At 37.6% G+C, this 23,444-nt stretch overlaps 1 protein-coding gene across 1 annotated transcript in view; it reads left to right on the top strand.

Annotated features, from left to right (window-relative positions):
- Nucleotides 1-19,863, top strand: part of znf385c (zinc finger protein 385C) — a gene marked incomplete at both ends in the record, with an annotated part of 101,494 nt that extends 81,631 nt beyond the window's left edge. Inside the window, 6 exons of the mRNA XM_081384555.1 lie at nucleotides 5,697-5,913; nucleotides 12,876-13,178; nucleotides 14,896-15,083; nucleotides 17,606-17,704; nucleotides 18,667-18,759; nucleotides 19,636-19,863. Of these exons, the coding sequence (XP_081240681.1) occupies nucleotides 5,697-5,913; nucleotides 12,876-13,178; nucleotides 14,896-15,083; nucleotides 17,606-17,704; nucleotides 18,667-18,759; nucleotides 19,636-19,863 (1,128 nt within the window). The remainder of the gene's footprint in view (nucleotides 1-5,696; nucleotides 5,914-12,875; nucleotides 13,179-14,895; nucleotides 15,084-17,605; nucleotides 17,705-18,666; nucleotides 18,760-19,635) is intronic.
- Between the last annotated feature and the right edge of the window lie 3,581 nt (nucleotides 19,864-23,444).

The raw sequence follows: 23,444 nt of genomic DNA, 5'->3' as shown, positions 1-23,444 counted from the left end.
GTTTCATACCTTACAGCATTTTTCCTTTGTTTTGTTCTTTCTTTCTTTCTTTCTTTCTTTCTTTCTTTCTTTCTTTCTTTCTTTCTGGAATTTTTTTTAATCTCTCTTTGGTCTTCTCATTTTGTCTTCGATAATGTGAAACTATCACAGTCTCTTTAACATCTCTCCTCTCTCTCTCTCTCTTCTCTCTCCTCTCTCTCTTTCTCTTCTCTCTCTCTCTCTCTCTCTCTCTCTCACACACACACACACACACACAGTTAAATGGTACTTCCATTGACTTCTATTGTATTATTTAATTACTGCAGACTAACTGTAACCAAATCCTATTAAGCAATATAAGGTTGTACTGTATATTGAATACAGTATACCACAGCCTTGAGTCTCTTATTGCTTATATAAAATTGGTACTAGATAAAATCAAGGACAGGAATTTTCATTCAAATATTTGATTGAAATCATATCTTCATCAAAAATGAAAATTCTGTCATTATTTTCGGTCATGTTGTTCAAAAGTTGTATGATGTTATTTTTCCAAAATATTTTTTGAAGAATCTCTCTTTTTTCATACAACAAAATTTCATGGTGATCACAGCTGTCAAGCACCAAATAGCCCCATAAAAGTGTCATATGACTCTATATTTGAAATGTCATTTAAAAGCTTTGTGTGAAGAACTGACTAAAATGTAGGTCATTCACTGAAAATCTTCCCCTCTGCCACAGCTCTCAGATCTCATTCACATATGGTTGCAGCACACAAGAATGTGTTTTTAAATTTTTTTAATTTTAAGGCACAATATGTAACTTTTTTGCTTTAAAATTAGCAAAAATCACTATATCTATGTTATATATTTTTTTTTGTTGTGTACTTAAACTATCCCGACTGTTTCCAACAACTTTCAAACCAGGAGAAATTTTAATTTAATTTTTAGACACGGCACGTTTCTTTATTTCCGGTTTGTCGCAGTCAATGGCGTCATATCCGCGTTGTCCCTGGTTTCCGCCTATGGTTTCCGCTCGTACTGCCATGGTAACCAGAGCTATGAGCAGAGCCCTCTGATTAACCAAAGCGACAGAGGCAGACAACTGTGGAGTTCGCAATGTCTATCTGCACACTGTTGTTGTTTCGTTCAAACATTATGGACCATGGCAAGCAGACTTTGGATAAAAAAGGAGAACTAAAACGAGAATCAATATCAGCGCGGTGTTTTCGAGATGCCGAGAGCTCCCATAGACATTATATAAACGAGAGCTCCACGTCCGAGACTTCGACCGCTTCTACATGTACTTTATTAAACAGGTGAGCACATTTACATAAAACTAATCAATGTTATATAGTTCAACAATGATTAAATGTTAGAATATGATCTGTATGTTATTCTAATGTTGATCTAGATTACTTCTAGTCTCAAACAGACAAAATAACACATACATTTCAACACATTCAAATGCAGTTTAGTGTGCTAGTGTAAGCTAATGTTAGACCAAGTGAAACAGTGCTGCGTTACCTCACAAGTTTTAATTTGTCTAATAAACTGACCTGTGAGTTGTAATTCTGCTCTTGCGTGTAGTTCGGTAGAATGAAATGTCCATATTCCTTTTATATACGCGGGACTCGCGTTGTGTGTGGAGCTGATAGCCGTCTCTTAGCAATCCCGACCTGCTTCATATCACAGTCATGATAAAAACATCGATGTATTCAGTCATCCATAAACATTATTAGATCGGTCGGCTTGACGTTGACGACAACATCCATAATTCTTAGCATGTGTTGCATCATCAAACTACGCCTTTGTTATTGTAAAGAGGTTAGCGACCCCTAGCGGAGAAAAATTCCTTACTGTGGCTTTCAGCCTGTTCCTCAAACAAAGCTATTGTTAGGAAAAGTTGACATGTAATGTGTGTCATAAGAACTACTTTCATGGTTATTGTTTATACCTTTTTTTGACTAGAAAACAGCCCCTCATCTTTTCGTGTGTTCCACAGCAAACAAAAAATCATATGGGTTTAGATTATGTCTTTTTGTAAATGACTCAACAGTGTAGTGCAGCTTTAACTGCCTTTTTGTTTCTGGCAAGTCTAGTGCTGCGTTGGACAGCCATGTGTGAGAGGAGAGAAGATCCGTGCAGATGAGATGATGTGCATGAGAAATGAAAGCATTCTTATCTCCATTGCCAGATTCATGCTGCTTGTGTTGTCATAAACAATTATGTCCCACTCACTTATAGTGTCTGTCAGCCTTTGAGCGACACTTGATCGGTTTCAGGCTGGTTTGCAAGAATTGTGATGACCATATTTTCATTTTTGGGGGAACTGTTATGTCAGTGTTGCTCATGCAAGAGTGTCAGTGTTTTATTTATTTATATATGTATATAGCTAATGTGTAAAATTATGCATTCAAAACCTGTGATAAAGCTGAAAGACACTATGTTTTTTCCACAGCAATTTTACAATTGTGTAATGTAGTGTGATTGGAATGTTATATTGACCAAATAGCTTCCAGGACACACACGGTCACATCCGCCAGCTTGAGTGCCCATAATTTCAGAGTAGTTTGTGACACACACACACACACACACACACACACACACACACACACGCACACGTCTGGATCTTTGTGGGGACTCGCCATAGACGTAATGGTTTTTACACTGTACAAACTGCATATTCTCTCCCCTTACACAAACCCTACCCCTAAACCTACCCATCACAAAAAACTTTCTGCATTTTTATATATATATATATATAAAGAAAAACTAATTCTGTATGATTTATAAGCTTGTTTCCTCATGGGGACCTCAATTTAGGTCCCCACGGTGACACAAGTCCCCATGAGTCTGTGTGCATTCAGGTCCCCACTGGGGTCGAAAAACAAGCACACACACACACACACACACACACACACACACACACACACACACACACACACGTTCCTGCTTTGTTGGGGGATTTCTGTGTGTCTATTTATGCAGCAGCAGCAGCATCTCTGTCATGCTCACAGCAGCGTGTCTGTGTATCTATTAGCAGTAGCAAGTTCATACTTTCTCTGCAGCAGCAATAATCAATCAGCAATAATATATATACTGAATAGCAGAAAAAAAGTCCCCGTAAGTTTGCTTAATCTGAAAATAACAGTATTATTATTATATAGAATATTGAATGATATAGAAGAGTATAAAATTATTACTGTTAATGTTCAACATTTGTACCTGGCTAATCATCAGTGTCTCGCATGAGTAAGAATCAAAACACTTTTTTTAATTGTAACATGTGGTTCACATAAGTATTTTAGTCATGAAAACGTGTAAACGTGCCATTTTAGTCCTAAAAATTATGTATTTGTATGTTCCTGATGAGCTGTGGAAAAACTATAGATTAAGGACGTCATTTTTGGTTCTGTTCTGTTGTTCAGTTTTCACTGCTATATGGGACATTTTTAGCCCGATATATTCTGAGAGAGAAACCCAACAGCGTTTGCTCAGTTAGACGTCTGAAACTCTATCAGTTGCTCATTAGATTCCCACTGCTTGTGGTTCACCATACCACACTCCACCTCTCTGTCTTTCTCTGCTTTAGTTTCTCTGTTAGCCTGTCTGTCTGTTTCTTCTTGTCTCCTCTTTCTCTCTCTGTTTTGCCATTCTCTACAGATTTGATTTATTATACCTCACAGATCATTTTAATATGCTGATAAGAAACATTTCTTATAACCAATGCTGAAAACAGTTGTGCGCCTTAATATTTCTGTGGATATCGTGAGACTTTTTTTCTGAAATTTTTGATGAATAAAAAAAAAAAGTGAAAAATAAATCTTTTGTAACGTTCTGGCATGAAACTCTAGATGGTGCAGGCTAATAGGTCCTTTTACTCACTTGTTCATAATCACATTGTTATCTATAGGGCACAGCTGATTGGTTCCTGCTGTATCAGTAGCCAATGAGCTCGCTACTCAACCTTCAAATACTTGGGTAGCATTTGCCTTAGCAGTATCCTTGCTGAATAAATGTATTCGTTTTGAAAAATCTTCCTGGCACCAAACTATATAACTACTGTATAAAGGGGTGTGTATAAACATCCCGCCTCCTCATCTGTTCAAAGACAGTGTTGTAGCCCCCCGTCCCCGGATGAGGGTCATCTGCTGAGTACTTAAGAGGATTTGAGCGGGTTGATTACTCCCTCTGGGCCCACAGACTCATTTCTGCTCTGATATTAGCCCGAGATTTGCTTGATGAACTGGGTGTCAGCTTTGATTTCCAATTTGAAAAACTTTAACCAACTGCCATTCCATTCACAATTTTAAATGTTATTTCTATGCTTTTTAAACAGTATTGGTGTCAAAAATCAAATCGATTTGTAAAATGATTCAGTATGCAATAAGGGAATCACAGCTCAGCATGTCAACTGCTCATGTTCACTTTAATTACATGCGGAATTATTACAGTACATTTCAGCAGGAATCTGGATTACAGCTCTAGATGATTGCTGAAGTCTAGAAACATTCACTCTTTAGCTTGAAGTGGTGTAGTGTTGAAACAGAATACTAGCCAACGTGTGTGTGTGTGTGTGTGTGTGTGTGTGTGTGTGTGTGTGTGTGTGTGTGTGTGTGTGTGTGTGTGTGTGTGTGTGTGTCTTTAAATACATAACAATGCCTCTCACTATCTCTCACACTCATACACTACTTTATCAACAGTGTAATTATAGTGTATTCCATTTGACACCTGCAATTGTAATTCAGGCCTTCTGCTGGGCATTTACTCTTATCACCCTCATGCAGACTGTCTGTTCTCACTGTGTGTGTGTGTGTGTGTGTGTGTGTGTGTGTGTGTGTGTAGACACCCAATTATCTATAAACATGTTTATGTGTTTTTGTGCATATGCACGTGCTGCCATTTGGACCCACCAGCAATTTTTTATTCTTCATTTTACATGTATTAATTTTGCAGACGCTTTTATCCAAAGCGACTTACAAATGAGGAATACAGCAAGTGATTCATCATGAAGAGGCAAACAAACACAAGAAGTGCTCAAAATACAAAGTTTCAGACATTGCTTAGAGTATCATAAGCTAGAATAGGGAGGGATTTAAGAAAAGTGAAAGTACAGAATAATGTTTTAACTCATCAGTGTATATCCGAGTGGATTGGCTTCTTGAACAAGAAAAAATGTGGGGCGGCACTTGATTTTGTCCGTCAGGAATTGATTGGACGGTTGCTATTGCTGTGATCTCATATGAGTGACAGGTTGTCCCGCCTTTTCGCCAGAAGAGATGACTTTGCAAGAGAGAGGGAAGTTATTTTGATTAAACGTTCTGAGAGCACATGAATTTAAAAAAATAATAATGATTCACGGATAAATCATTTATAATAAATACTGCAACATTCCATTAAAACATTCATGGTGACTTTAACAAATCAAAAATGTTTTGCTTTTAGCCATAATATCAGTTCTGCACACTTTGGACTTCTCTCAGCCAACTTTTTGATGTGCATCCTTTGATGTTTTTAAGTTCTCATGTATGCTCAGCTCCAAATTAATCAAATTTTATAATAATTCGTTTCATATCTAATTAAATGTTGGTGTTGTAAGGAAATTCAAATGTAGTGGTAGACTGGCAGTGTGTATGCCTGCATGTTTCTGTGAATGTGAGAGGTTTTGCAGTCCTTTTACTCTATCTCTCTCTCTCTCTATCTGTCTTTCTCTAGAATCAGGCTGAGGCTCATTATAAAGGCCATAAACATGCTCGTAAGCTGAAGGCATTAGAGGCTCAGAAGAACAAACAGCAGAGACGACAACTCGACAACGCGCATCACAACCGAGACAGAGACAGAGAGAAGGAGAGAGAGAGGGACAGGGAGAGAGTAAAAATGAGCGCTCCGGATCCTCTTCCTGTTCTGCTGGATGACACCGCCGTGGAGGGAAGTAAGTGAACTCACTGACAATTAGCTATGCGAGTGGGCATTTTCATTACTGATGCGTTAATAAAATGTGTTACAGAAAGCATTTAACTTCTGTGATTAGATATATTTCAGAGTGTGTCAGAGAATCAGAGTTTAAAATATTGTTGGATGGGACTTGGGGTGATTATTATAGGCTGCGTGTGTCTGCGTATAATCTCTTAAACGCCCATGAGAAAGCACTGCAGGCTTATTTGTAATTTATTGGAAAACATGAGTAAATATATTATATTTATATTACCATTCAAAAGTTTGGGAGCAGTAAGTGTTTTTCTCACACAGTCTGCATTTATTTGATCAAAAATACAGTAAAAACAATAATATTGTGAAATATTACTATTTAAAACAAGTGACAAATGTTTTGTACTTAAATATATTTTAAAGTGTAGTTTATTCCTGTGATGGCAAAGCTGAATTTTCAGCATCATTACTCCAGTCTTCAGTGTCACATGATTCTTCAGAAATCGTTCTATTTCAATGATTTTCTGCTGTTGAAAATTGTTCTTGAATGTTAAATAAAATATATAGATTTTTTTTAAATATAGTATTATATATAAGCTATTGATTAACAGTCGTTAAAATACCTGTTGAAAAGGCCCAAATAAAATGCAGAGAGTGAAAATCTGGGCTAGATTTATAATAAGTGTTATTGTGAGACTAAGTGTCTGGAGAAATTTTGACTTTTGTCATTTTATTTTAATATGCGTTTTAGAAAAAACATGCATTAGCTTGCCTGTATCAAAAAATGCTGGTTGTTTTAACCCAATTTTGGGTCAAATATGGACAAACCCAGCTATTGGGTTAATTTTTTTTTTTATTACATTTTTTAACCCACCGTTTGGGTTTGTCCATATTTGACCCAAAATTAGGTTAAAACAACCCAGCATTTTTTAGAGCATAGTTCCTTCACTGCTGTTAATATCCTCCAGTCCTGCTCTTCATGATCTATCCTGTGGATTGAGGGGATTTCATGTCTTACTGAAGGACTTGCCTCATCTCTTGTCATGAGGAAGTACTGTGACAGAGAGCTGAACAACAAGCCGACAGAGAGCTTTGAGCTATCCCTCTCTAATAATCTCTACCTTTTCATCCCTTTTAAACTTTTTCTCCTTCTCCTCTGCCCAAACTCTATAGAATATGATTTGAAAAGCAAACCGAATATGGGCCCAAGGGATACGATAAAGAAAAAGAGAGAGAGTTTGAAACAAGACCGTGAGTGTGGGAAAATCAAGCGAAAAAGAGAGAGAGAAAGCACATGAAAGTGGAGGGCAAAAAGATAGAGAGCAAGAACACCAAGCTCATGAAATCACATTTTAATATTCGGCCCCATTCATGGCGACAACGGTGAGAGTGCGCGTACAATCAGAGAGGAAGAAAAATGGAGAGTAGATGAGAGAGAACAGAGAGAGCGAGAGAGAGTTTAAAAGAGCTACAGAGATGGAAAATGAGAAGATTAGCCGTTGCATTTTTGTCTCAGAGCCTTTGTGTTTGGATTAGCTCTCATGCACATGCCAACACACTCCTCATACTAGCAATGAGCATGAAATGCATATTTCTAAAATGTATTCGCTGGGCTGGTTTGCCCAAATGTCTAATAAGTTGAGCAACTGTTAACTTGACACCGTGTCTTAAAAATGCATGTGGAGGGACACTGTTAGCATGCTAGTTAACCCTATAATGCCATTGTATTATATTTGTTATGTGGCTTTTTTTTAAGGCTTCTACATCAATACCTCCTTTTGTATGAAATACTACATGTCTTCTGCCCCCTGGTGGATTATCTATGATCTTCAGAAAGTAAAAAACGTGGCCCAAATTTATATGGCCCAAAAAATGATCACGATAACATTTATCATATCGGTTGATATCGATAATTATCACGCTAAATGTCAAATCTTTATTTCTTTCAAGCTTAAAGATATATTTTTGCTCCTAAGTGAAAGTTGTATAGACCAAACCGTTAATTGTGGTTTTAAACTACTCTTTATTGTCAGAACACGACAAACACGTCACGTTTTTTAATTCTTTACACTTTCCTAGTCATTTTTCCATTTCAAAAAGAAATGTCTTAATAGAAAAATGTATTTCTTAGTTTCTGCATGTTCTAATGGGTGATAGTTTGTGTTTCCTGACTTTGATGGCACGTATCTTCAGCACAGTTTGCAGTGCAGGCTGCAATATTAATAATATTACATGTTTTGTCTCTTAGAAATGTACATTTGACAGTAGCTTGAGTTCACAGAAGCAGTGGCTTGAGTTAGGATGCAGATGTCAATTTTATGTTCATTATTAAAAACATTAACATCTGCAGAAAACAAAATTGCAACAACCTTATTTTTATATGGTGAATTTAAATAGTTCCATGTATAATTTTGGGTATTTTTTTATTATGAAAAACATGTAGATAGTTTTGTTTTGTGACCCATCCATCCCTACATCAGCATTATGTGCATCAGTCAGTTGCAATGTTTAATTTTGCTCACTGATGGGTTAACGCTCCCATTTAACAGATAGCACACTCTTAAACCCAGTGTCGTCTCACTCACATTCACATACGAGAGCTAATCATTCAGTGGATTTTGAAATGCTCTTATGCTAACGCGCACACACACACACACACACACACACACACACACAGACACACACAAATTGAGCTGATTGCCTGATGAAATTAGCAGTGTTCCATCATTAAGCTCGCAGCTGCAGGGGCCAATCACAACTCTACAAGCATGTCAGCTGTTATTAACAGCCATGAGATGCTGGAAATGGAAAGGGAGGATGGGAGGGGGGTTCTGGAAATTTCTAGAAGAAGGGGTCCATTTTATAGCCGCCGTTGAAACTCTTTGAATGCTCTCTCTGTCAGATTTCACAGATCGTTTTCATCATTAGCTTCCTGATGGAGAATGAACAAGCGCAGTATTTTACATTTTCTGAATTTGTTGTTTTGTTTTTTACAAAGAGAGAGTTAAATATAGTCATCATGCTCTATCCTGTTCTCTTCGCTATCCATCACTCCATTCTTCCACATCTGTCCCCGTCTGTTTCATGTTGCACATCTCTTTGCGAAGATGGAGATGTCCAAAACGGAAAAGATTTAAAAAGAGTGACTCAGATCACATTAGTCTTTGAAGATCATTTGTACAAGCCCCACTGCAAGACACACACACGCTCCAAAGAGAGATGGGCACAGAGTGTTACCCAAGGCAATTCTCTCCATTTCATTAACTTTCGCACATTTTTCAGGTGTAAAGGCAAAACTCCCACACACACGTGCTCACACACAACCTTCCATTCCCTGCTCTGTTTTCCTCTCATTCTTCCTCTGCACCCCCTCAGGAACCTCCTTTTAGGGGAATTGGTATAATCTAAATCTCAATGAGACACAGAAGGATCAGTCTATCTGATTCCCCAGATGGGAGAATTCAACAGATCTGTGCACATATCAAAAATGCAACAGAGTGTGATAAAAAAAGGCCTTATGGGCCACTTCTCACACATACCTGTTTTCACGTGTTTAAATCCTGTGTTAAATTACTCAGCAAAACTATGGCATTAGGACTCCTACAGTGATTGTAAAGGTCAGTGCTGCACTCTCTGATGGATCATAAATTCACAAACACCTATTACTGTACATGTCATGTCATGTAGGAGGCAGTCCTGCTAGGGGAGGTGTTGGTTTTATGACAAGGCTGTCACACAGACGTTACTGGCATCTGGAATGGCTATAGTGCATATGCTAAAGACATTGCTAATGTGTTATTTATCATCATTTTGTTCTGTGGTTTTGCTTCAGGACCCAGATTTTAAGGTTTCCATATAAAAAATTTGTTTGTTGAATGAAACCTAAATAAAAACTCAACAGGCTTGTTTTTTTTTTTTTTGTTTTTTTAGTGTTTGGTTTTTAAATGTCTAAATGGTATGTATCATGCCAACAATAGCCAATAATTCACTTCAGAAAACACATTGTGATCAGCACAAACCATGTTGTTCCTCCCTTCAGCCTGTTTAATGTAGTCTTGGTCATATTTTCTTTTACCTTTTTCTTTGAGGATGAAAGCGTGTCATATCCTGGCCATGCAGGCCTCTGCCTAATTGGCAATTTACATTTCTGCATTCAACAGAAGCTTTTATCCAAAGCAACAATTTTTTTTTAATTGAATATTTGTAGAGTACGATAATTTGTAAAGAGGACAGTTGTCACAGGCAACATTTTTGCAAATGTGAATTTACAAAAACAATAATGGTAACACTTTACAATAAGGTCTCATTCATTAACATTAGTAAATGTATTAATTAACATGAAATAACAATGAGCAATACATTTGTTACTGTATTTATTCAATTTTTTTATTAATGTTAGTTTATAAAAATAGAGTTGTTCATTATTTGTTCATGTTAGTTCACAGTGCATTATTTAATGTTAACTAAAGATTAATAAATGCTGTAGAGGTATTGTTAGTTAAACTAATGAAACCTTATTGTAAAGTGTTACCACAATATTTAAAGCTGCATAACATTCTGGAAGTTAAATGGCAATCAATGGTTCTTCAAATATGGGTCAAATTTGAGCCATAATTCCTTCTTTAAGTTTTTTTAAAAAGTTATTTCTAGTAAAAATGTATTATGTTTGTCAAGATGGTCACAAAATCTGGTTCCAGTTCCAAAACTGAGGTATTATTATTGTATATTATTGTAGGACTGCCCCCTAATAGTCAACCAAACATTAGTCATTGAGAAGATTTTAGTCGACCAATTTTTAATTAGTCAGTTAGTCACAGAAAAAAGTCCTGCAGTCCATGATGGGCAGATCGTAACAAGGCTGGTCCATGTGGTAATTACATTCTGTCGGGCAGGAAATCCAAACGTTCACCTCTCATAAGTAGTAGCCTAACGTTTGCCACTTTACACGGCCGCTCGCTCTAACGTCAACCTGGAATAATGTGTGCTATTATTGGCGCACATCCAAGTGTTCGTGTGGACTAACCCGGATTGCATTTTTTTCTTGTAACAGCGGAAAGAACTTAAAATATCAATTTTGGTCATACAGATAAGAGTAAGAAATCATTAGAAAGGGTTTACTTTTATTGTGTACACTCACAATAACAAAACTCTGTTCTGTAAAGTAAAGAAAACAAATAGGGTGCACTTTCTGCCATCTCTGCCTCCTTGTAGTGTCTTAAGAGTGTCACAAAAGTGAACAGAAACTCAATGTATACTTGCCTCACAGAAATGAGAAATATGTCTATACACATATTGAAATGTCTACTTTTAAATTAACCAATTCAAATCAAAAACAAATATTCACTGTAATATGAATTAAACTTGCATTTCTCTACATAGGCGCATCCACTATATTGCAGAGATGATGAGTCAGCATTGTCAACTACATCCATCAACATCTACAACTACATGCAGCCAACACACGCTTGAGCGCGTAATTTATATTTTAAAGGCTCAATATTATGGTTTGGTATTTCTCTGCACTGTAGAACAATGTTAGCAATTTTACATATACTATTCTTTCTCAACACTAAAACTGATGCCAACCCCAGCTATAGATTTAAGTAATTAAATTATATATCATATCATAAACATGCGATTAGTCGAATAATGGCTTAAATGAATGACTACTAGTTGACTAGAAAAATCTTTAGTCGGGAGTAGCCCTATATTATTGGTTTATATATGTCAATAGAAGGGTTAAAAAACGGTTCTGTGTGCTTAGTGAAACTGTGAGAGCACCTCATTTGATGTCTCACTGCACAGGCTGCTATGGCCCTTATCTTACTTTTCAACAGAACAGATCAAATAGAAGGACATGACTCTGTTCAACACATGAGCACCGGTCTATAAAAGCTCAGCCTCAGTAATGTTGCATGGCCGAAAACAGTCTGTCTGAAAGTGTCTGTATTTATGTTTGTGTTCCTGTGTGCTGCACATTTTTGCCAATTTGGATACTAGCCCACAGCTAAATTACAGCTCGCAGACATTCAGATGTTTGGGCGGAAAGGATATTTTTATGCTGAATAGTGGTGCTCTGCCGCTGGCTTACTGCCTGCACTTACTGATTGTTATATAGATTTTCAGCTAATATGTAAAATAACACACATACACACAACATCTACTCCCAAATGGTCTGTTGTGAATCTTTCTTTATGTCTGCCTGTTTGTTACACATTTCAAATCATGGTGGTCTAAAATACCTGCAGAGAGCTACCGTTTCAGTATTCACATTCATCTCATTATAGAAGGTCATTGGTTGTACAGACTTTTTAAAACTCTTAAAGGGAGAGTTCACCCAAAAAATATGAAGGTGAAATGAAAATGAAAAAAAGTACCACAAAACTGGTCCATATGATGTACACTATTTTCCAAGTCATTAAGTCATAAAAAAAGTATTAATTACCAACTGAAAATAATAGTTCATGTTGATGTATTGATGTAACCATATCCCATTTGTGAAGTTATTTTTTGAGTTCCTCTTTTTAATGAAATGCTTGCTCTCGTTCACAAAATCGGTCTGAAAGATTCATTTTCGAAACAGATTGATTCAACCTTGAGCTGTATGACTAATATAATATAATATAATATAACATAACATAACATAATATGCATGTTTGGACTACTTTTATAAAAAATTCCTGATCATTTTGTGTTTTTTTTGTTATTTTGTAGCTTGACAGCCCCAGTTCTCAGTTACTTTCATTGTATCGAAAAGATGTTTTCTGTTCCACTAATGAAATTAAGTCGTACAGGATTGGAACAACGTGGGTAAAGGATGACATAATTTTTATGCAGTTATGTGGGTCAATTGTCTCTTTAAAACCAAAACCTTAAAAAGAATAAAACTCATTTATCCAGAAACACTCCTACAATTATATGTGAAGGGGAACAGCAGTCTGACGTTCTTTCTCTCTCTCTCTTTAGCCGCGATCTGTGACTCAGACCCTGTTGCCAGGGTGGATGATCCTCAATCTAGTTCAGTGGTCCTGACTCCTATATCAGAGGTGTCGTCTGCGGACCTGTCTGTCTCCTCCCCTCACTCCCAGCACCCAGACGGTCTGCTGGATCCTGCCGGTGCCACCAGTGAGACAGGTGCTCAGCAGGACAGCCCTGCAGGGGACACACCGGCAGAGAAAGACCCCAAAAAAACGGCCAAACAACATCTGCATTGCCCCATCTGCAAAGTCACCGTCAACTCTACCAATCAGATGGAAGCTCACAATAGTGGTGCATACCTTTATTTATTTATTTATTTACACTACTGTTTCCACCACTGGGGTCAGTAAGATTTTCAGCAAGGATGTATTAAATTGTTCAAAAGTGACAGTAAAGACATATAATGTTATGATGTCAAATCAGCATATTAGAATGATTTCTGAAGGATCATGTGACACTGGAGTAATGATGCTGAAAATTCAGCTTTGCATAACAGGAATAAATTACATTTTAAAATGTATTAAAATAAATGCAACCTTTGTGAGCATAAGAGACTTTGAAAAACATTGAAAAGTCTTACTGACCCCAAACTTTTTAATGTTTGTGTATTTACTTTTTTTTTTTTTTGTCTGTAAACCCCTAAATTAACCCCATAAGTGAATTACCAAATATATACAACTATGAATAATTGAACACGCATTTTCATCATACTGCATTATTTTATCACCTCTGTAATAAATAATAATTTCAATATCATCTGAGAAAATCCATTTTCATTAAAAAAGATTGTAATTATTGACATAATTGACGTTTTAATAAATTGAGGAGCTGGCTAAACTCCAACTTTCTCAGTTTGAACTTGAGCAAAACTGAGATCTTAATTACTAAACAAAAATATAACCAATGTTCCTAGCTTTGACCTTGATGCTACATACATTTTTTCCATCTGACACAGTCAGAAACTTGGGTATGACCCTAGATGCCTATATCAGCTAACTCTCCAAAGCAGCTTTCTTCCAACTTCGCCGTATCGCCCAGCTTCATCCCTACATCAGCTCAAAAGATGCTGAATCATTAGAACATGCATTTATTACATCTCACATTGACTACTGTAACACTCTTTTTTTGGACTACCAGCACACTCACCCACTTGCAATATATTTAAAGTTCTGCTGCGAGAATATTAACTTACTCTAAACAATCTGCTCATATTACTTCCATCTTATTTAACCTCCTCTGGCTACCTGTGTCATCCTGTATTATACAAAATTATTCTGCTTACATTTAAGTCACTCAGTGGTCTTGCTCCCTCTTATGTTTCTGACTTACTTTCTCCCTATATTCCCTCTCGATGGGTGTGAACTTCTCTGTGTCCCCAGATTTTGCCTATCATCATCAAAGGGTGGCAGGTCTTTTTCTGTTCTGGCACCTAAGCTATGGAACTCACTCCCTCTGACATTTAGGACAAGTACCTCAATCCATGAATTCAAATCACAACTCAAAACCTATTTGTTCTCTAAATATAATCAGTCATAATGTGTTCTTCCAACATTAGCAGTCATATTGTGTTTTTGCTTCAAGATCGTGTTCGTATGTTGATACTGTCTACCTTCTACATTGTCTACATGATGTTACGGTTCTTTGTCATGGATTTAAATGTTTGCACAATTTGATATTACTGCTATAGGCAACTGCGTTAGCTCTTGTTCTGGACTGGGCAAATGTTATTATTATTGTTCATGTGAAATTACTGATTGTGTTTTTGCTCTTTGTGAAGCGTCCTTGAGCTCCGGAAGGCGATATATAAATTAAACATTATTATTATCATTAATTATAGACCATTATTCCATACTTATTCAACACCTTTGTTGCAAACATTTACCTAAATTGTTTTACACATTTTCATTTTCAATATAATTCCATAAATTCACCCCATAAATTGAGTGTATTTGTGCAGAAATAAGTAACCTTCATCATGTGAATACCTTCACCTTTCTACATGTCACAGGCACCAAGCATAAACTAATGATGGATGGACAGAGTGTGTTGCCCCGAAGACGAGGGAAGGCAATGTCATCCCGCACCTCATGTAAAAGCAAGCGATTGGCCAGCAAGGGAAGTGTGGGCGTGGCCAGCAAGAGCTTCTACTGTGAAGTTTGCGAGATCCATGTTAACTCTGAGACTCAACTCAGCCAGGTAACAAAACAAATGGACACAGATGCATGTTCACATTTTGTGTGTTCTCTGTTATAAGGACAATGTAACTACCCAGCTGTGTTTTGAGTATCAGGTAGCCACATTGCAGGATTGCTATTTGATCCAGTCAGAAATGACTTTCTCCTAGAAGTTGACAGAACAGTTGCTGGCGATCATCTACACCATTAACAGACACATAGTTTATCATGTCGTTATTGGCAGGTTCACTGTTTCTCAGAAGAAACACATCTCTCCTCAGCCAGGTCTGTTACCTGGTATAATTGTGTTGGGGAAAGCATGTACTAGAGTTTCAAACATAAACTAATACATTTAAAGGTGTATCTTGTTCTGCAAGTTACATACACCTCATTGTCTCGTTTGGATTTCTACGTTGAATTTTTAGTATACCAGAAATATGCTAATCAGTCCGAGACCCTCAATATAAAGCCATTGTAACCGATCTAATCTGGGTTTCCAGTGCATTTTGGTTGGGTGTCTGTGTGCTGGTGGAGGTTAAGTTCTTGACACCGTGGGTGGGTTGCACCAAAAAGGATTAAGTTAAGCACAGTTTAAAACTAATCTATGATTTGGTAATCTGGGGTTAATTGTAAAATCGAGTTGTGTTGCTCCACTTAATTTTAAACACAGATTAACAAATCAGGGATTTAGAATTCTAACCTGCGATTAAAACCTCCATTTACGATTAATTTTCTCCACCATGATGGATTCGCCATTGTACCTAATTAAACAGCAGCAATGTTTATATTCCATTTCCTTCTTTATTGACCACCAGAAACTCTTTCTCTGACAATAGCTCTTGCCTATAAAGGAAATAAACTTGTAGAATGTCAGCTGTCTTTATAAACTGCTACGTAGAGAGACTCACGCCAATGGGAATATTGCGGAAGCACATGCGGATTTCATAAGCCTGGAAATATATTTTTGTAGTATCAGTTAATGGAGTAATATGGCAGCATAACGTATGACAAAACAACCTGGCATGATTGGCTGAGTGACTCTCTGCTCTTGACAGCACCGTCCTGTCCGTTTGAGTGGGGCCCAGCAGCCACGCGTGGAGCGGGCCTGAGAAACGAGAGGTGCCGTTAAATGCTAAATATATTCCTCTCTTCTTTTCTTTGTCCGACACCGAGGTGCACCAAGATGAGCGACGGAGTCCATAGCAGGCGTAACGACCCTCACACTCTGCCTACTCAATGCGCTTTATTTTTCATTTTTATTTGTAATAAACACCTCTCTGAGACCCGACGACACACACACTCTTTCTGTCTTTGTTCAATCAACTTTATTTTATTTAAACCTCCTCACCTGTAAATTTATAGTTAATCCCTAATTGAGATTTACATCTGAGCAACAGGATTAAAGTTAATCTATCTTAAATATAAATTAAATCCAGGATCAAAATGATGGTTTAAATTTAAACCTGCTTATTTTTAAACAGGGTTTAAAGTTTGGTGCAACAGAATTACTAGAATTAATCCAGAGGTAAGATTAATCCTCATTGGTGCAACCCACCCCTTGTCTGTGAAGTTTTCCTACTCACCAAATTTGTCATATTGACATTGTGGAGCTAATCAGAAACTACTTCTGCTGTAGTGTTTATACAACCTGCTGAAAAATACAGCATTGCTGGTCACTAACATAATGTTTTGCATCCTGGGTCCCTCATGGGATGCTGGTTGCTGGTTTGCTTGTCCCCAGAATGGGAAGTGGGAGTGCTGGTGGGCAGCTACACCAGCTCCGTTTTGCTTGAGAACAGCATGACTATACCAGCTAGACCAGCACTATACCAGCTCTAGCCAGCATAAATCCGCATGGACCAACATGGAATTCATGCTGGTTTATGCTGGATCTCATAAACCATTCTTACATAAAATGCTTTTACGAAACACTTTACACATTTTCTGCTTGTGTGTCATGAATGAGGTGTGTGTGTGTGTGTGTTGTGACCAAGTGTCCCCACAACGATAGTAATACCAGTAATTTTTTAATGTTGTGGGGACATTTTGTTTTTTGTTTTTTTTGGTCCCCATGAGGAAAAAGGCTTATAAATCATACTAAGTGATGTTTTTTGAAACTGTAAAAAAAACAGTTTCTGTGATGGGTAGGTTTAGGGGTAGGGTTAGTGTAGAGGATAGATTATACAGTTTGTACAGTATAAAAAGCATTACATCTATGGAGAGTCCCCACAAAGATACGAAAACCTAACGTGTAGTGTGTGTGTTGTTGGTGGCCTGTTGTCCTCTCAGGCCTGAGGAACATGACATTTAATGGTATTTCACGCTTGCCTTAAGCCGTCTCTGAAGTGTAAAGTAAACAAAATGAAGCCTGTTGAAAAAGAAAGAGGGAGGGAAAGAGGTGAAAGGTACTAAAAAGTTAAAGATTTTTTTAGGGAAATAGGAAAAGCTGCACTTATTTTGCTTACTGGTAAAAGCACCTTTGACAATCTGTCAGGCTTGAAAATGCACCACTAAAAATACACCTTTATTTCTGTTTTTGTTTAGCACATGAACAGCCGAAGGCACAAGGATAGACTGGCTGGGAAACCTCCGAAGCCCAAGTTCAACCCTCACACCAAGAGCCAGCCTACCTCAGCAGCATCGGTGAGCACACACAAACACACACATAAATACACGGTTACACTCAAGACACTTCTGTGGTTTACATGCTTATACCCAGCAAGCAATTTTGCGTTTAAAAGCCGTCTAATAGCCGTCCAATCACAGCCCTGACGTCTAGGCTAAAACAAAGCAAAATTTGGGCTGTCACTGAAAATTGAATAGACGTCATAGCCCAAGAATAGACTAGTCATCAACGCATAGAACATGTCAAAGAAATGAAACCAAACACCTTGTAATCACTGTTGACTTTGCTTACATGATGAAATATCATACATCTCGCAAGTTATTTTGGCAAAAACGACCAAATTCAAGGTTATTTTGGCTAGAAGTGGGTTACTCAGAGCCGGACTATAGTTAACCAAGATGATGAAATGACGGCTCTTGCTTGCTGGGGTTAAGCGTTCCTGTGGCTCAAACAGTAGAGCATGATGCAAGCTACGTCAAAGTCATGGGTTTGATTCCAAGGGAATGCATGACTTGCTAAAATGTATATCGTGAATATATACATTTATCTATTTAAGTATGTATTTATATGTATATGATACATATACATATATATGTATATTTAAATGTATAAGTATGTATATGTATTTATCTACATAAATGTAAATGTAATAGTCGTATTCAGCTAATCAGCACAGAGCAGTTTTAAAAAAAAAGAAGTCAAATAACATTATGGTCTTATATACTGATGTAGTACAAGTACATATTACATACCAGAGTTAATTTTAAACAACAGAGCTGATGATGATTGACAGGATAAGATAATAAGCATGCATTCTCAGCATGACAGAATGGAAATGGGAAGGGGTGGAAGCCACTGAGGGGAGGATGCCAGTAAACAGGCTCATCCTGATACATTTTGCATAATTAAAATGATTTTTATGTCTTCTATTCACACACACACTTTGTTATAGCAGCTCATCTCTCCTGATCTTTTGCAGCAGGGTGTCAGATGGAACGGTTATGCGAGTGGTGCAATGTCTGCGATGAAGAAAGTTATCAGCCAATGCAATTTTTCCTCTCTATCCTCACAGGTGAGTGACAGAACTTAAAGCCAAGTAGCCAACTAACAGACTCATGGTTAGACTCTCTTAAAAATGTAGTGTATAATTTATGCGCCACTTAACAACATTAGATCAACCAATTGCTTGACTTTTGGTCAGGACTGAATGTTAAAGGGAATTCGAAACTTGTTTGAAAACAGTCATTCTGAATGGTGCAGCTAGTGCAGTGGTTCTCAACTCAGCAAACCTACAAGGGGGTCGCAGGATGACAAAAAATATTCAATTATTTTAATATATTAATTTATTAATCCAAATTAAAATGTCTAAAAACATATAAAATGATTTATATCATGGTCTGTCTGAACTGAATACTTGATCCTGATTGGCTAGAAGTTGTGCATTAAAACTGTTTAATGCACAGGTAGTTTCATTCAGTTTAATTACCGTTCTATATTACCTATATTTACAGTGAAGCACACACACAAACATCACTCGCACACAGAGATCAGAGATCGTGCATCGCATCTGGTGGTTCTTCGCCTCCATGTCGTGCATTAAAATCATTTAGTGCACAGCTAGCCTTGGATTATCTCTTACATTATCTTTTTCTCCCTCAATAATAGAAGAAGAAACCATTTTTAAAACTTCAGGATTCACAAATGAATCATGGTTAATTAGATATGATATAAATACTCCCAGTTTCGGTTAATAACTATAGTTTTGGGAGGGCCTTCGTGTCAAAAAGGTTGAGAATCACTGAGCTAGTGGCACAGATACTATGCACTGCACCTTTGAAAAAAAGCAAAAAAAAGGTATTGCACCTTTGTGATATATTAAATTGTTTGCATTATGATTCATTCCCCCCCCCTCTCTCTCTCTCTCTCTCTCTCTCTCTCTCTTTCTCAGACTAAACTGGTTCTACAGAAGCAATTGGCTAAAAATTTGACCGCCAGCTTCCTGCCCACCCACATGACTCCGCCCACCCTCTGCACAGTCGCAGCCAATCCGCTTGCACTGCGACACCCACCGGGCACTACTTTCATTCAGACGCCGATCCTCGGCCCCGCCCTCTTTAGGCCAGCGCCCGGACCTCTGAGAGCCACTCACACTCCCATCATATTTTCCCCCTATTGATCACCCATAAACGAAATAGACACGCTCTTTCAACAAGGGTGCATATTCACATGATTTAGTCTTACGATCCGATATCAGTATTGACGGTCTCTGTGCAAACTTCGTCCGTGCTCCCGCTCTCTCCACGCTGTATACACAAGTATATAAACACCATAGTGTTCCCAATCCTCCTCAAAGACTGTGACTCTGAAAGTGTCACTCTTGAACTATGCAGCAAAGGGAGAGAGAGTGTGTGAGAGAGATAGAGAGAGAGAGAGCAAGACCATATATGGTATATGGGAGGGGCCTCATTGCTAACACCATGCACTATGCAGATGAACGCTTGATTGACAGGACGTAACTGATAAGGGAGTGAAAGAGCTATAAGAAGGATACTTAGCTTTGCTTTATGAGATATTTATCATTATACAGATATTAATCAGGTTTTTATTCAATAATTTATTAGAGGAAAGCCAATTTTAGAGACCTATAACTGCGCTAGCTGTTTTAGTGAGGAAATGCAAACATCCCTTTACTTGATGCTTTTTTTTTTGTTGGTATTTTCAATTGTCATTAGTCTATTTTCATGTCGTTCCACGTGAATACGTTGCTGTCGGTCTGTGTATTCACATGCATTTCGAGTAACCTCATCTGACCGACTTTTGTTACAAATATAAACCTCATTGGTCTGTCAGTTAACAGATGCTAAGGCTTTCTGTCATGGGTAATCACAGAGTAACACAGAGTGCCAGTCTAATAGACGAAGGTGACAATTTGGTAGCAAGGCAACACACACTCGCTCCCAATCAGTGTCGAAATTTTCTCAGTGTTGATGCATAGATTAGGTGATTTGAGATTGCACATGCACACACACACTCACACTCACGATCTTAGATGAGATGATTACAGTTCTGTCACAGTTTGACGTGGCCTTTTATGTCTGCATATTTTGTTCTCAGTATTTCCTTATTACGGACTTACAAAGGTCAGTACGCCTGTCAAAAATCTGTCCGCGTCCCATCTTGATTAAGATCTAAACCCTCACAATGTGATTTGTGTGTGTGTGTGTGTGTGTGTGTGTGTGTGTGTGTGTGTGTGTGTGTGTGTGTGTGTGTGTCATGAATTCATTACTCCTTTGATTTTATTCAGAACAACATTTTCGATTCTGGAAGCGTCAATGATTTAGTTGTACAGAGGAGCCATTGCCAAAACATAATGACCATAATGGCGGTTAGTGAATACACACTATCAGTACTGTTAAAAGGAGGGTGCAGGAGTATTTTAAGATTACGCTTGCATAGCTACGTATTCAATTTCAAATACATTAAACTTGCTCGCCCACTACAAGTATACAAGTGTTCCTGTCAGAATGCACAGTCACATCGCTTTGTCCCAGATTAGTGTCATCTGATGGTTTTGGATGGATTAAGCTGACTCCAGACCTGTAGAATTAGATGTTGCTGTTAAGTCAATGTTGTTTCATCAGAGCCATTTTTCATCTGTCTAATTTTTTTTTAAACATGCCCTAGCATAAAGAGCTTTTTGTAAATATTTTACGAATACAGCTTTTAAAAGTGAATCATTAACATTTATAATATATACAATTAGAGTAAATATGTAGAATTTTATGAGATGTTTAAAGTAGATTCTTTATCTGGGTATTGTAATTAATGTGATAATAAGAACGATCTTTACTTGATGAAGTTATTACTTTTTGTCGCCATTTCTGCAGAGACATGCATACTGAAATAAGGAGATAATCCTATTGCAAAGTAGATAAGATTAAGTAGTTTTTATGTCAAATTGTAAATCAAAGTGCTTTGAATCACACGCAAGAGAAAGAAGGCGACGGAATATAAGAAATATTGCTTAAAAACGGGCTGAGACTCGAACACCCGGACAAGGCCTCAGAGCCTGGAGTCACGGGTGAGTCTCAAGCCCACTCAGGGCTCTTGCTTTTCAGAGGACGTTTCGCCATTTCGGGAATGAAGCCTGGGGCCTTGAACAGAGCTAACTAACAACAGCCATATTGACACTACAAGAGGCACAACATGGACAAATTCAGATATTTTTCTGAGGACACTTTAGAACAAGGACTTTGCTTGGATCAAATTCTCCTATTTGTGTGTGCGTGTATGTTTTGATAACTCCTGAACGTCAAAATGATCTCCATAAGGTCCATCAGTGGATACCTTCATGCACAAGAAGACGTAACAAACGTAACGGCACCATTCCTAGTTGTGTTGTCCTTATGAGGTCCACACAGCAGATATGGCTGGTTATGATACTTATGACTGTGATGGCCTCTGATAGGTGGATGATTTCATATGTTGTCCAAAAGGAACAGTTCCAAAATATATTTATGGTTGTTTGTTTTTTGTTTTTGTTTTTTTTATCTGTTGCTTTTTCAGTTCAGTGAAATTCAATCTTTAAGCAATAATGACGGAAACTGGAACCTTTTTATGAAAACAGAAGATGATTCCATTTCTTTCTCTCTCTCTATCTTTAGAGTATGTTTCTTCTCTCTGTCTCTTAATGTTGTGAGCGCTCTTAATGATGTAGGGTGGACAGTGTTTCTATTGCCAATCTGAAGGACATTGGAAAGCTTAATTTGACATTTTCCTCTGTTTATTATACACCCGATGGAATCTGTTTGTCACAGGACAGTCATGGAAACATCCGTTGCCAGCAGTGACGAGACAGTGGATGGCATTTTCCATTTCTTCTGTGTTGGTTCAGGGCTAATTTCACTATTCAAATCACACTCCCTTTTACTAGTTCGCCTGCCTTGTGCCAAAATATATATTCTCATTAATGACTAAATGCCAAATTGAAGGTTGTATGTTTTTTTTTTTTTTTTTTTTTTTTTTGATAATCACTGCACACACAAGACAGCAAAACTGTCACATGATCAAAAAGCACACACAAAAACTTTCTCCCATCAATGTGTTTAAAAACCATGGAGCCTCGTGTGAAAATGTGCATGTGTGCGTGTGTGAACTGAAAAACATGTGAATTGTGTCCAATCCAAGTAGATGTTTCTTAGGCATGAACAAAGAAGAGACGATTTCAGTAATACTAAATAGGGACATGGCCAGTATTGCATATTTTAAATATTGAAAGACATTATATATGGTATTTGTTCTTTGTGCTCAATACATTTCTGTCTGTGACTGATCTAACATTGATCTGACCTGTCAGATGACACAAAGGGAAACGTATTTTCATAGGATTTTGCGTCTTGGTTTTCTGACTCGTTTGCTATTTCTCTGTATAGGGTGTGTGTGAATGCGTAAAAAAAAAAAGAAATAAAGCAGAGAATGAGAGAGAGAAATAAATCGATTAGATCTTCCACCCCAGTGCTCTGGCTGTTCTTTTGAGGGCTTATGGGACTCCTGGTTATTGACGAGAGGATGACAGCATGTCATGAAGTCTTGCTTTATAGTGACATTCATGTCGAAACTTCTCCGTTTTGTAAAAACCCAGGCGCAATAGGCAAAAGTCTATCATCTGTTTCCCACTATGAGAAACACTACACAAAAGCACACTTTCTCATTCCAATCGTTCGCCTCAACTTTAACAATCATGCGCCACCTTGTGAT

Source organism: Scardinius erythrophthalmus (assembly GCF_964197995.2).
Source record: "Scardinius erythrophthalmus genome assembly, chromosome: 1".
NCBI lineage: Eukaryota > Metazoa > Chordata > Actinopteri > Cypriniformes > Leuciscidae > Scardinius > Scardinius erythrophthalmus.
The sequence above is the reverse complement of the archived record's forward strand: the minus strand, read 5'-3'. Positions and strand labels throughout refer to the sequence as shown.